This window comes from Cannabis sativa, unplaced genomic scaffold (assembly GCF_029168945.1).
Source record: "Cannabis sativa cultivar Pink pepper isolate KNU-18-1 unplaced genomic scaffold, ASM2916894v1 Contig2, whole genome shotgun sequence".
Classification (NCBI taxonomy): domain Eukaryota; kingdom Viridiplantae; phylum Streptophyta; class Magnoliopsida; order Rosales; family Cannabaceae; genus Cannabis; species Cannabis sativa.
Window position 1 is genome coordinate 477,347 of NW_026870038.1, and position 15,951 is coordinate 493,297.

Consider the following 15,951-nt stretch of genomic DNA (forward strand, 5'->3'; position numbering starts at 1 on the left):
CTATACATTTATATAACATATTAAAACATAAAACTTAAAATTATCCCAAAATAGACACATTTCTAAACCAGCCTTCGTAGGTTGTAGAGAGGACAAAATTGGGCTTAGGCCACAAGAGGGTGAGCATCGATCGGTTTGGTCGATTTTTTTCTATATAAAAATCCAAAATTCGGTTTTCGGCTTAGATTGGTGCAATCTGAAAACTGACCGACCAATCCAGAACCTATATTAAAACCGACCATTTGAACCTCGGTTTAGTCGGTTTAAACCACCCAAACCGAACTTTTTTTTTAAAAAAAAATAATAATAATCTAATTTATGTTGGAAATTATTTTACCAGGATCTTAGATCTACTCACAAGTATGTTTATTAACATCCTAAATAAGAACTTTCTAAAACGATAAATTAAACACATATAAAGTTTAAGAAACCTTACATTGGGTGCAGCGGAATTAAATGACTCCTTCCGTTCAGATCTCTAACCCTTGAATCCTTTCTGTAGCAGAGTATTATCAAGATCTGAACCTGGATCTCTTTCTCTGAATCCTTGATGCTGAATCTCCTTTGCTGATGATCTTTCTTCACGATATTCCTCACTATGATTGAGGTATTGCTTGATGTGTGTGGGCACTACTCTAATCACTAAAGTAATTTCGAAATTCAAAGGAAGAAGCAAGAGAGAGAGTGGCGGCTAGAGAAGAGAGAGTGGAGGCTTAGGTTTTTCTGATTCAGAAAGTGTAATTTTCCTGAAGCCTTCACTATCTATTTATAGCATTCCACTAGGGTTAGATTTGAATTATATGGCATTAAAATAATGAAAAAATCAACTTAAAATACCTATAAAGATGGCCGGCCATGGCTTAGTGGACTGGGCCTTGCTTTTTGCAATTTTGCAATTTTAACACCTTTAGTATCTGATTTTCTCAAAAATGTCAATTTCCTAATTCAATCATTTAAATGCCAATTCTAACTATTTAATAACTATAAATAATTATTAAATAATATTGTCATTTATCATATTTATTAATTGAACCATACAAAGTATCATAATTAACAAATATGCCCCTATTAACTCTTTCTTTACAATTTCGCCCTTACTTAGTGAAAATTTCACAAATAGACATAGTCTAATTCGTGAATTATAATTGATTAATCAAAACTAATTACATGAGTCTTACAAACAATATTATCTCAACTAGTGGGGGGACCATGGGTCTATATAACCGAGCTTCCAATAAGTAGATCAAGAATTTAGCACTAAAATTCACTAACTTATTAATTCTTCGTTGAATCCACGCATAGAACTTAGAATTGCACTCTCAGTATATAGAATGCTCTATATGTTCCACCATATAGACACATCATTAGTTATCCATTGTTATAATCCTAATGTGATCAATGATCCTCTATATGAATGATCTACACAGTAAAGGGATTAAATTACCGTAACACCCTACTATGTATTTTATCCGTAAAACACTTGACCCCGTATAAATGATATTTCAGCTTATGTGAAATGAGATCTCCACCATTTATTTTCGTTTGGTCAAGCTCGAAGGAAATCATCCTTTGCTTACTATTCGCCAGGTAGAAGCTATAGATTCCATGTTTATGCTAGCGCTCCCACTCAATTGCACTACCGTGTTCCCAAAATGTACGTATCACCCTGACCTAAAAGTAGGCTTAACTAACAAATCAAAGAACACGAATAACCTTTCAAGATTGAGCCTAATCATAACAAGATTAAGATCATTTGATCTAGGATCAACTTGGCGATATTGACTTGAATAGATTTTACGGTAAGTTTAATTAAATCTAAATCAAAGTTCAATATCGGTCCCTTCCGATGCATACTCCATGCCTCCAACCTGAGCTTTACTTTAACCAATGTTCTGGAAAGAACATAGTATTTCTCCAAATACAAGTAAACTCTTGTTGTAGATTATCATATCAGTAAAACCCTGTGTCTGATAAATCTAGGAAACTTTATTCACATAGTCATGTTTACTTTCCAATGTGATGACAGCACAATAAACATGATCAAGTATGTGAAAAGGGTTTAAGATGAATTTATAAATCAATTAGACAAGCAATTGATAAAGTGAGCCAAAACATACACAAATGAATGAAAAATACTTCTGTTTCTTTATTGATGTTGAATAAAATAGATTACATTGAGATGGAGTTTTATTTAGGGCATAAAACCTAACAATTTATTCTATAAATATATTATTTTACATTTTACAACTACAAACATACAAATTAATTGTTCAAAAACTAATTATTTTATTCTTTTAACTTTAATATTAATAAAAAAATTATAGTATTTTTTTATATTATTAGTAACTATAATACATGAAAAAAAAAACTTAATAAACTAATATATATGTATAATGGTCGGTTTCGGTTTTTTCGGTCGGTTTATTACCAAAAAAAAAAAAAAACCGACCGTTTAATGGCGGTTTTTTCAATTTTCAGTTTCGTCGGTTTCGGTTCTAACGGTGTTCGGTAAGTCGGTTTGAACGATTTTTTCGATTTTCTCGGATTTTATGCTCACCCCTAATGCAAGAGGGTGATCAAATAAAATTAGATTTGACTATCTCTCGTTAATCTTATCGCACATTTACTATACAATATTTGAATAAATTAATAGAAAATATAACAAAATAAATAAAGAATAATCAGAATTAATATTTGTAATATGTTGTTTAATAAAATTGTTTGGAAATAGAATACTAATCATTTAACTTGTTTAGTTTATTAAGAAACGTAATCGAAATGCTTGAATTGAAAAAATTGTTATTTTGAGTTAAACTATAGTATGTGTTAGTTATTTTGTAAAGATATATTTTAAAGGACAAAATTGTCATTATATATTTAATATTAAAAAATAAATAAAAATCATTACATTTATAGCACGTTTACTACACAATATTCAAAATCATAATAAAGTAATAGAATAAATGAAGAATAATCCAAAACAATATTTGTAATATGTTGTTTACTAAAATTGATTAGAAATGAAATGATAGTGATTTATCTTGTTTATTTTATGTGGAAACGTAACTGGAATGCTTAAATTAACTAAATTACCCTTCTGAGTTAAATTGTTTACTTTATCAGGAAACGTAATCAAAATGCTTAAATTGACTAATTACCCTTTTGAGTTAAATTATAGTATATGGTAGTTATTTTTTAAGATATATTTTAAAGGATAAAACTGTCATTATAAATTTAATATTAAAAAATAAAATAAAAATAAATAAAATCCATTACCCTTAATGACATTCCTTAAAAAATTGGTGGGGGAAGTTCTCCATTTATTAAATCTAATAAATTAAATAGACAAATGTAGGGAATGATTCCTTTCCATTGATTCCCATTGCTTATTAGTAAACATGTCATTGATGTCATTTGTTAAAAAATTAGTGGGGGAAGTATTGCCTTTCTTTTATCTCTTATTTAATCAAGTTCTCTCTTTTCCAATTTTAATAAAGTAAGTAACCAAATGTAAATGAATAACTACCTTATCGTTGATTCACATTACTTATTAGTAAACATGTCATTAATGGTACGATCACAAGACCAAGACCAATAAGCCCAAAACATATGGTCAAGTCATATGTGAATATTATCCATGACCCGACATTGAACTCTCAATGATCTGACCCACATCTGAGAGTAAGTCTCGCCACTTACCTAACGGACTAAGAAGTGGTTAGTCAAACTGACCACGAGAATAGCGATCTCCCTCATAAAGTGGGAGAAGATTTCTCCCAAAGGAGAACGAGGGATCATTCTTCCATAATTGCCTATAAGAGCCACTCTTAAGCACTGAGAGAGGCAGATCAATGTCAGTCATCATAACACTTCTCACTTACACTTCATTCTCTCTGAAATTACGTACTAATGATTTCACAGTCAACATAGGTGGTAACATAGTTCAGTCATTCATTTTCCTTCACCTTATTACATTATTAACTTGACCATCAGAGTCCCTTCAGTTAGCAACATTCTGGTGTCCCAAGGTTTCTTAGTAACTTTATTATTTTTTCTACAGCTTGTTGGTGCCTGTATATGATCATATTCAATTGATTGTGGATTTTAGCATCTACATAAACTACTTCAAACCAATGCCAACCAAAAGGTGAAGGGGTGGGCCATCCTAAAGATAAGATTTCAGAGTTGTGTTAGGCTATTTTTAGTCTATTTGTTGTATCACTGTTTAGAGTTAATTATCTTCTTTGTGTTACTTTTTGGATAGTTTTACGCCTGTCCTTCCTTTGTTTTCAGGTTCACAGAGTTTTAAAATGAAAATTTGTCAACTATTGAAAGAACAAGACAGGATGTAAATTGGCAGACTTTTGTGCTGAAAAATTGAAGGCTCGTTGTGGTGAATTATCGCCTCCAGGTAGTCGCGGCGAGATCACTACAAAAATGGGGGATTTTTATCACCTACAATCGCCGCAGTGAGACTTATGGTGGTTGCGGCGACGCCTCCGTACGGGACAAGGATATTTTCGTCTTTTCTCAATTTTAAGTGTTAAAACTGCTTTATAAGAGGAGGATCTCGATTTTTTATGAAAGGCAATCAAAAAAGAACCCTAGAAAAACAAAAGAAGAAGACTCTTGGGGCGAGCATGGAGACCCGATCGAGTTTCCGACCTAGTTTCTTTCTCTTCTCTTTAATTTCTTTATGTTTTTATCTATCTTTAGTTTATTCATGGGTTTGAATGTTGAAATTATGAACTAATTTCCCAATTTAGAGATATGATGAATATTGACTAATTTTATTCCATGCGTTGATGTGATTTGACTATTTCTTCTTTCTTGTTCTTGTGGTTTGTTCATATGTGCACAACTTTTCAGTTCCAAAATTAACACTTAAATGAATCAACATTCTATCGGTTAGGAAAGTCAGGATTCCATAATTGTAAATCAAGTTCCCAACCATCCATATTATTAGATTTCCAAAATAAAAGTTGTAAGAATCATCTTCTTTGAGAAAATTTCACGAGTTAATCAAAGAAATTAATAATATGAACAATAATTCATAATTACTCAAGTTTGATCATCCTTGTGATATAAATTAGGTCTATATAGTAAATGACATGTTTGATAAAAACATCTTAATTAATTTCGGTCTATGTCGTATATATTTTATATTATATACAACACATTCAATTAGATGTCATATTACATCAGTAATCCAAATCGAGATTGCTTGCACCGAATAACGGGCATTAGTGAACCATAAATCATTGATTAAATATTTCATAACTTTAACATATTGTTAGTTATTTTATTCATGGCTAAGTAATTATAATTCTTCGTACAATACAAGTCACAACCTCATGAATGAATAAAGAATTTTTCGATATTTATATATAAATTATTCAATATTAGACATTAATAATTTAACATTCAAGCATGTATAAAAATGTTAAACTTTAATTTATAAACAGAAATGTCTTTACAGACTTTTTAGGGCATAAACCCTAACATTCAGCTCTATAAAACACCTATCACTGAAATTCCTGACATAGTCAATGGTTGGAATTATCTGAAGAGATCAACTAATGGCAAGGCAATGTTACAACATGCAACCAAGAGGAAAGTCCTTAACACATTAAACGTTGGTCATAATAGCTTAAACCAGTTCTGAAAGAAAAATGGAGGATATAGATCCTCGCATAACTAATGACCAAACAGCTCTCGGACCCATCGAGGAACTCGAAGAAGTTTTGTTATACTCAAATTTTGGTTGTGTACCAGAAGCTGACACATGTCCCACAAAAGAAATATGAATCAACTCAGAGAATATAATAATGATGTTACATCATTATATGCAATTAAAATAACTTGTTCCAACTAAGTACAAGTTTGATAGAAATATTTAAACTCGCTGACTGCTTAGTCTTATGCGAGACAGAATAAAACTATTAAACTAAAATTGGCGAGACATATGTTTGCCTCGGGATAGACAAAGTAATAAAATGAACAAGACGAGATATCCAAAGACCTCGTGAATCATTGACTCCCATGAGAATAAAGTGAAATTTATAACACTTAACCGTCTCGCATTTTATAATTTATACAATAAAAAAGTCATCTCACAACATCAATACAAATAAAGGGGTACAACGAGATGAATTACTTCTAAACTTAGTGTTTTTCTTCTCAAGACGGACAAGAAGAATAACTCATATTTGCAAGATATAGCATTCCAAGTCAGCATAACCGTCTAAAAGATAAATACAAGAAGCAGTTGGGTAGATATTAGATATTATCACATGTGTGAATATATGAAACGTGGGGAATGTCCACGTTTCATTAGCAGTTGTAAGTGAATCAATCCCAATAAAAATAATTTCCTACCTATATTACTATAAATAGAGGCAAAGTCCATGGGAAAAACGATGACAAAAAGAGAGAGAAAATCTTATTATTTCAAATATTGAGATTGTATTTTGTATTTCAAAAAGTATCCCTAATAATAAGGACTCGTGGAGTATGTAGGTTTTAACTACAAAACTACGTAAACTATCTGGTGTTATTTATTATCATTTAGTTAACGAAAATATGCGTGAACAGTTTGGTGCTTTCATTGAGAGCCTCGGTGATAAAAATTCACAAAAATTCCTCCTCATAAACACAAATACCTACCCATATTGAATGGTTGATAACAATCAACACGACTGTAATCGTCTTGAGGAAACAACTCATCGTCCTGGCAAAGAACTCTGGGATCTCAGAGAACCAACACATCCGAAACACCACATTCAGGGAGGAACGATGGCAATTTCAATGCTGCTGGTGATCAAATCCTAGAAAGAAGGAGTGAAGATGCCTATGATCCTACCAGATACGTACCATTGATAGAGTTAGAGAACATGAAACTTTGACAACGCTTGGCAGAATCAAACTGACGAAGCGTTGAGTTAGAGCGAGAAGCCGCAGCAGCCAGAGTTGCATAGGGGACAGTTCCTCAGAACCAACCTGATCCTACTATAAGGAGACCACGAAGAAGATCTCAGGGTTCCAGGACCAGAAGGCAGGATAATAACTAAGGGAATCCCCCAAATACCCAGGAGGAGCAACCTGGGAATACAAGGGAAGTGCCAATAGATAATCAACCTAACCCAAATAATTCAAGGAATCAAGAACAACGATGTGATGTTCCACGAACTTCCCATGAATTTGCAACCCAAGAGAATGAACGAACTAAAATGCGAGAATCATCTCGCATGAATGAAGAGGCGAGGAAAACTTGACTAGGAAACAAGGATTTCCTCGTGATAATGAAAGAAATCCTGGAAACCAACCTAGGTCTAGTGGTCTTCCCTCGAGACATCCACAACAGCCTTCGCGTGCGGATAGAGAAAATACGCACACTTACTTAAGTAGGAAACATGTGTCTAATATATTTCAAAGAAGAAGACCACTGCAAAATGAAGCAAGCTCAAGCACAGAAGAATCGCGATCCCGTGGGCACAGTAGGTCAAGTAGACAAACGTGAGATGGAAGTAGATCTCGGCGTTATTATGCTGACCAGGAGAGTATAAGTAACTCATGTAGTTACCAATCTGAAAGCTACTCAAAGACCAAGTCCGTAAGAAACTATGAACAAAGGCATCGCGAACCCAATTTACATAAGAGATTAAAATGAAGGCAGCCAGACCTTCGAGAGCACTTAAATCGAAATGCACCTGATTTGCGCAATCAGCAACCCGTGGATCTCATTCAATTACGAGTAATTCAATTAGAGGATAAGTTTAGAAAATATCAAGATGGAGAATATGACAAATTGCCAGGATACGGACTCTGATGAAGAAATCGAGCCATTCCATCCTGATATCTTAAATTCATAATTTTAATACTATTATGCGAGTAAGAAATGTTTCAAATAACTTACATTGTATATTATTTCCAACCTCCTTAACAAGAGCCGCGAGCAGCTGGTTTGATAAATTCCTCACTTATTCCATAACATCCTAGGAACAGTTGTCGAGGGACTTCAAAAAGCAGTTTCAGGCTGCAAGAGACCATCGACTAGAGGCATCATCTTTGACCAAAATAAAACAACAACCAGGGAAATCTCTTAAAGCGTACTTGGATTTAATTGCTTCATGTCTTCATGGTACAAAATACTGAAAGATAATGAGTTGGATTCAAGTTATTAAAGTTTGAACTTCCATCTTGGAGCTCTCGTAGTCAACCTGGGCGCAGGACTAGTGTCCCCTCCTAAGTCGACTACTATGACTCGGGTCTACTCAACTTCGTGATGTCATCCTTTTTGCTACATGTGAAACATTAATGTCCACATCACCAAAGAATTTTTTTGGCTTAATAAAGTTATTTTAGATCCACTCGGTTCTACCAAGGTTTTTAAAATAGGTAAGGGATTGAGAAAATAAATCAAATAGCAATTAATTTACTTCTTGAAGTCAAACCATGATCAATTTTTTTGGAGTCATTTAAACATATAGTTGGGATTGACCCAAATATCATCCATCTCCACTTGAATATAGATCCATCTTATCCACTGAGGCAACAAAAATGGCACCTTACTTAAAAACACAAACCTATCGTTCTAATTTAAATTTTACATTATCATTCTCATCAATCTAAACCTCATACCAAGTGGTGCATAACACTTTTTTATGTGTTAATATCTATTGATCCAACTAAGTGTTTAAAAAATATTACCAGTCAATCGCAAGACAAAATATATAAAGGTATTAGGCATGCCCAGTGACGAAGCTAGAAATTTAGTTGAGTGAGGGCTTGAATAAATATTAAGTCAAAACTAATAAAAATAATAATAAATGTATCTTTCAAATTTTCATCTTTAACAAAATAAAATAATACTATTGACAAAAATAAAATAAAATATTGTCAATGGTATTAATTTATTTTTTAATAAAGTATTATTTTTTTTATTATTTGTATTGGACTACTTTTAAAATGGGCTTGATTAGAATTAGAGTAGGCTCATGAATCATGATTAAGATATTGAGTGAGGGCTTTTGTGAATTGGACTTTAATAAATTGAGCAAAGTGAATTAATATATGTATATATCTACATATAAAAAATTTGATGTTTATATTTGAGTGAGGGCTTTAGCCCACATATGGGCTAAAGTCCCTCCGTCCCTGGGCATGCCGAGTAACAATACTCAAAAAAAAAAACAAAAGAATTGAGGGGACAAAACAGTAAATACGTGTGAAGCGTTTCGTACACGCGTCACTAGAAAAGCGTGAGTAGAGAAAATTGCCCTATAAATGGCGGGAGGCCTCCCTTCACTCGAGATTTCTCTTTCTCTCTAGCGTCAACTCTTCAATAATTGCAATTCAACCCCTCCAAAACCCTTTTATCACAAAACCTCTCACTTTTCACTCCCAAAATCTTCATCCAGGTACTTCTTCTTCCTCTCCTCACTCTCATTTCTTCTCCTTCCTTCGATTTTCGCTTCGATTTTCTCGATTCTCTCGGAAATTCTCTTCGCTTCGTCTACAACTGCAGTTTTTTCCGATTCCAGGTCTGTTTTGGTTCTATCGATCGAAACCTAGGGTTTCATTTTGACGGAAAGTAGTTATACTATAGCGGAAGAAGAGTTGAAGCTGTGACACAGCTTTTTCTCTTCGATGGAGGCCACAGCAGCCGCACGTGGTGCTCCGATGCCGATTTCATCTCAACAGTCTCGGAAAGAGTGGCGCGCTGTCTCAGACCATCATTCGGTTCGAAACGTCGGCGATGAGGTACTTGTTTTTTCTGTCTTGATTACCTAGTGGCATTGACTTTGTTTGATTGCCAAATGAGCCAAGGGATTTAATGGTTGTGTTGCTGTTTTTTGGTTTCGTGTATTTGATTTTGTTTTAGGTCTAGATAATCAGCACACTTTATTAGCGGAATTCTTGACATTAAAATTTAACGATTGTTTTATTTTGATAAATTTTAACGATTTGGTTTACAAAGTGTTTGATATATATATATATACACACATATATTTATACTTACATGTTGTATCCTATGTCGTGTAAGATTTATTGGTTGTATAGTTTGTTGGTTCTTTCAGTACTAACACAGAGAAAAAGAAAGCTTTGATTTTTGCTGTAGCGTTTTCTTGGCTAATAAGAACATTACTGTTTAGTGCTTAGCTGTTAAAGTGTGAAATTTTGTTTTTTTTTTACGTTGATGGGCACTATGATGCAAGTAATGCGATGTGTTCTTTCACTTTATATGCATCAACTGATCATATTTTGGAATATAGGAATTGGAACGGTCAAAGTTAGGACAATCAGATGAGAGAACCATTTATGAGGTAAGGATTCGGATTGTATAAAAAATGCTTGTGTTTTAGTGAAACCACGTTGACATGGTTTATAATTATCAAGGTGCAGCGGGGAAGAGAGCCGCTTGATGTGGATTTCTGTTCTATTACAATCAATGGTAGCTCGAACCATGATCTCTTGCAGCAGCGGCTTCATGATGTGTCAAGACAAAGAGAGGAATTGCAACACATGGAGACTGAGCTTCGAGCTCAAATAATTGCTAGATCTGAAATGATCGAAATGCAAAATAGCTTTGACGCCCAAATTAAGGAGCATTCTAGTGCTGCTGCCAATCTTCAGGTTTTGTTCTATCTACTTCCCTTAGGTTGCAATTATAATGAAATCTATTTGAAAAAGGTTTTTACTGAGAGCAATTGTTCTGTGGATGGTTTGATTTTGTCGAACCATTCCAAATTTTAGTAGTTTAGCTTGCTGCGCACTCTAGTTTTTTTTAATATAATGTGCTGTTTTTCAGATTAGATACATATTCCAATGTTTGGAACTATTTTGGGATTAGATACATACCAAACATCATTGTTGACAAGTTGATATAGATATATAGTCATTCTTAAAGGTGGATTTATCTGCTAATATAGGAGCAACTGCGTGAAAGGGATCAGACCATACACGAGCTGGAACTGAAACTGGAAGATAAAGAAAGAGAGCTACATGCTATCAAAAGAGACAATGAAGCGGTTTGTCAAATACTCACTTATTTTGATAAGAAGCTATTGTACTTGTACATTTTTACATTATAATAACTTTTCTGATATTATTTTGGTTTGCTAGGCTTGGGCTAAAGAAGACCTTCTCAGAGAACAAAACCAAGAACTAGCGAGCTTCAGGTTAATTTATATTAATTTCCACTTTTTTATTGCTAGACTTGAAATTTACCATTTTGTGCTTTTAAGTATTTTTTTTTTACATTGTTCTGTGTTTATGCTGGTTTATAACATTGGAAATAAAATTTACATTGTTTCTTTTGAATATTTTCTGCTGGCAGAAGAGAGCGCGATCATTCCGAAGCTGAAAGAGCACAACACATTAAAAAGCTACATGAGCTTCAAGAGCACATTCAAGAAAAAGATAGGCAGCTTATGGAGTTGCAGGAACAGGTCTGTTTCATACGTACGCTTATGATGTACTTATATTGCTCTTGGATTATGAAGCTAATTTGTTATGCCAAAAAGCGCCATTGGAAATTAAAAAATATTGAATTCCACATATTTGAGTTTAAATTAATTGCTACTAAATTGCACCAATAGTGATATGCCATGTCCTAGGGTACCATATAGCGATGCTCTCTATTTAATAATTTTGGATATCCCCAATTGTAACTCTAAAATTATAAAATCATTATTCATTTTGTAGTGGACTTAGTATTATGACTAAGTACATTGCCTAATATTTTATTATCATTCAGCATAGGATTGCTCAAGAAAACAATCTTTATAAGGATGATCGACTGAGAGAAGCCCAAGCATGGATAACCCGTGTCCAGGAAGTGGATGCTCTGCAGCAAGCTGAGCGTGCAGAACAATATAATCAGCTCTGGCTTAGTTGTCAAAGACAGGTAGGTTTCATGTTTTTCCCTTTTCCACTTAATTCTGTACTATTTATTTGGTTATCCCTTTTTCATTCGTTATAGCAGATTTGTGTCACACAATGAGTTTATGTTAAGCCCAAATTTTCTCCCTAATGTTTGTGTGAAACTTGACTTTTCCATTTTATGTCTGGAACCGCACCTTTAAATTTTGTTTCAGTTGCTGGTACAGCAGGTCGCTATTTGCTTGATTATAGAATGGGATTGATGGAGATCCCCTTTGAGTTTTGTCATGTTTCATAAATTCACTTCATTAATGTTTATGTATCTGGATTGTTGATGGTAGTTTGCAGAGTTGGAGAGACATCATATGCATTCAATACAACAGCTTCAACTTGAGCTGGCTGATGCAAGAGAAAGGAGTGGTGCTTTCACTCAAGAGTCACGAGTTTCACAAGAAAATTCAAATGATGCATCTGGATATGGTCAGAATAATGGAAACCAACTAGACATGAATGGAGGTGGCACATCAAGTGGAAGCAATGCGGCCCTTTCAAATGGAAATGCTGACAATGCTACATCATTTACTTCAACTGGCAATGCATCAAGTCAGGTAATTTTATTTGCTTTTTTTCACCCCCTCTGCCGTTGTAGAACTTACTGATTGGTGAAATGCTGATTACCCTGCTGGAGGGTTTGTGATTGTTCAAAGGATGGAGTATTGCAAAATCATAGATCAGAAACCATGTTCAATGCAATAGCGATAGGAAAGTTCATAGTCTTGTTGTCTAGTATGAAGCACACAAGATAATTCCAAATATTAATTATTGTTTATCTTTAATTGTTAGGTTGATCACATTGCTGGTGTTCCCATTACTCCATCATCTTTACTTGGGATGCCTTCTTTCCTTCCTCCTGGACAGTTGGCTGCTATGCATCCATATGTTATGCATCAACAAGGGGTTGCCCACTCTGTCCAACCACATGTTCCTCAATCTCATGTTGGGCAATTCCATTCTGTTCCTGCAATGTCATCCCTGCAACAACAGTGGTCGAATCAACAGGTGCTGACGGCTGACAGATGAACACATTTTTTTTAGGTGCTTTTATACACGTTAATGGATCAGACATACTGACATTCTTTGTTATATTATTTAGGCCGTATCAGAAGGTGCACAAATATCACCACAAAGTGAAATATCACCATCCCAAGCTGATCAAAACCTTGTGAGATCAGATGAAAATTACAACTACGAGATGTCTGTTAATGGACAAGCTCTTTCTGCAGATTATTTGAATGCTCACATTGGTCATCAGGCTGATCCCAACTCTGTGATCTCGTCGTCTACTGGGGAACAACAGGTTATATTAATAAAGATGCTGCTGATGCTTTTGCTCATCTTTAGTATCTCTATGTACTAATGATGTAACATTAAAATAATAATATATCAGGTTCTCGAGTCAATTGATAGGGGTTACCGCAATGCCCAATCTGAGCAGGAACTGAGACAAATTTCATCACAGTTTCAAGATGTGTTACGCCTGGAGTCACTTCAGCAGAGCACTGAAACTAAGGTTTGTGTCTTGTTGCTTTATTTTGGTTAACCTATTTTATGGAAGCTGTGGCTAGTGAGAGTAAATTGATGCTTAGCTTATCGAAATATTTGAACAGACAAATGAGCAATCTGTTATGAATGGTATTGGTGGCTTAGAGGAACAAGTTTCAACCACAGCACAATCCAGTTCTTCTGCCAATACATTAGGGACTCCGGAGAATTTTGAGGAAACTGCATTAAATAATTCTAATGATGTAGTATTGCCCGAAGCTTTTGTTTCTGGTGGACAGACAAAGTCACCAACTGTGGCAAGGACTGCAGAAGTTGTTCTTCTAGATGAAAGATCATTGTTGGCTTGCATAGTTCGTACCATTCCAGCTGGTGGTAGAATTCGGATAAGTTCAACGGTGAGCATTTATGAGTTGCTAGGTGTTTGTGGGCGGGGGCATTGGTCTTTTATGAGTTTTCTTATATCTATTATTGTTTTTTTTTTTTGTGTACTTTGAATTGTACAGTTGCCAAATAGACTTGGAAAGATGCTTGCACCTTTACACTGGCACGATTACAAGAAAAAGCATGGAAAGCTTGATGAATTTGTGGCCAGCCACCCTGATGTGAGTTTCTTGAAACTGCCAGGTTTGCGTGGTTCCATTAATGAAAATATGAATAGTAATGAAAATGTTTCTGTATCTGCAGTTATTTGTGATCGAGGGAGATTATATTCATCTTCGTGAAGGTGCACAAAAGATGGTAGCAGCCAATGCTGCCGCTGCCAAAGTTGCTGCTGCTGCCGCCGCTGCATTGGCTCCTTACTCATCGAGTATGGCATCTGTGGCCGTTACTCCAATTGCACAGAACAGACATAAAAAGGTTCTTCCACACTTTATCTCAATATTTCTAAGCCCAACAATGCTGTTTCAAAATTTATTTAGGCGTATCTCCTATATATGAATGCAACTACTAAGTAATTGACCCAACACCTGTCTCTTTTGCAGCAGAATCCGCAACCAAACGGTGTGTATTATGGTGGAGCATCTGAGGGTTTAACAAATGTTAAAATCTTAAGCAAATCGATAGATGCTCGTGACCTGAATGTCGCTGAGAATAGGCCCAGTCAGCTCTTGAATGGATCAACTATGAGCGCTACTCAAAGCATAGGATCGAGCAATGGCAGATCCAGCTCAAACACTGGACTTAAGCAGCATCAGCAGCAGCAGCAGGGGAGGTGTGGCTTTAGTTAAATTTTCATTCAAAACTTTTTCGGTTATTTCTTTCCTAATAATTTCGTTCGTGATTGTCTGACAGGCCAACTGGTTCTGCATTTCCCTCCAGAAGATGAAGGAGAAGGTAGCCAATGGAGTTTTGCATCAATAATGCCATCATTTTCCCTTCTCATTATTTTACTAACAGATTAGATATTCTTCTGTATATAACTGTTACTAGGTGTTAACCGGAGGAGAAAGGTGTCGTAAACCGAAAGCGGGGAGAAAATCTTGGACCAGATTGGTGATTGAATGAAGCAATAGTGGACGATCACAAAAATTTCATTGCAACTCATACAATTGTCTGATTGAAATTGTGATGATTTTTTTTTTTTTTTTCAAATATGTTATTTATCTTTTGAGGAAAAGCTTAGTTTCTTGTGCGAATGGTCTAAATGATATGAATCTGCAACTCTATTCTTATCTGCGCTGAAAGCAATGTTCATGGCTCAACTGCTTGTTTGCGTTAGATATATAACTTTTGGTGAATTATTTTAACATTTTCAATTCTCATCACATTTCATCTTCTAGTTCTGTTTTTTTTATTATTATGGTTTGGAAAATGTCTAGGAAAAAATATTCTAGTCCAACTCCTAACTCAAGTAAAAGAAAAAATGGGTCACCTATTGTAATTTTAATTTGTCGACTATTAGGGAACGAGACACTTAACTAACATTGAGAACTTTTTATATTGGTGGAGTATTCACCAGAGGTACTAATTACTTATCCCTCGATCTATTAGTGAATTGTCTTTCCAGGGATTGTGAAAGAAATTCTACTAGAAATATTCTTCTTATTGCTTCGAATTATATTTCCTAAAAAGTAAATCTCACTCTAATACTATGAATAAATTAAATACATGCCTTAACATACAAAGACTTCGTATTTCACAACAACAAAATCACTTTCTATATGTTAGGGGGTTCCACATGAAACAGAAAATAGAAAATGTTCCATATTAATGGATTCAGATTTATAACTATGGGTTTCAATGTACGAGACCTACAAAGTAAAGAATTAGACTAATGGCACATACAATATTTGAATTCTCATTGTAAATGCTACATAGTTGGTTCTCACTTCATTCAAAATCGTGGTGTAATATGTATCTCTCATGTTCTTGTCATGAAATTGATGAACAAAATCAAAGAAGAATTTTTGACCAAGAATAAAATTTTATTGAAACTATCCCCGTCCAAACGAGTATTTTATAGAGAATTGTCAAGGAGTTCTGTTAATGACAAACCGCTTTGAT

At 34.5% G+C, this 15,951-nt stretch overlaps 1 protein-coding gene across 6 annotated transcripts; it reads left to right on the top strand.

Moving 5' to 3' along the window:
* The first annotated feature begins 9,275 nt into the window (after window positions 1-9,275).
* LOC133033005 (COP1-interactive protein 1-like) lies at window positions 9,276-15,226 on the top strand. Of its 6 annotated transcripts, none has more exons than XM_061107514.1 (18): window positions 9,276-9,419; window positions 9,543-9,762; window positions 10,275-10,325; window positions 10,399-10,635; window positions 10,932-11,030; window positions 11,125-11,180; window positions 11,339-11,450; window positions 11,759-11,908; window positions 12,225-12,491; window positions 12,727-12,942; window positions 13,037-13,240; window positions 13,331-13,453; window positions 13,551-13,841; window positions 13,950-14,048; window positions 14,131-14,304; window positions 14,430-14,659; window positions 14,740-14,781; window positions 14,878-15,226. In XM_061107514.1, the coding sequence occupies exons 2-17, from the start codon at window positions 9,649-9,651 to the stop codon at window positions 14,771-14,773; spliced, it is 2,457 nt and encodes an 818-aa protein (XP_060963497.1). In that variant the 5' UTR covers window positions 9,276-9,419; window positions 9,543-9,648; the 3' UTR covers window positions 14,774-14,781; window positions 14,878-15,226. The 6 variants fall into 6 exon arrangements, with proteins under 6 accessions (XP_060963497.1, XP_060963498.1, XP_060963500.1 ...); XM_061107515.1 differs by having other exon boundaries at window positions 14,433-14,659; XM_061107517.1 differs by having other exon boundaries at window positions 10,405-10,635.
* The last annotated feature ends 725 nt before the right edge of the window (window positions 15,227-15,951 follow it).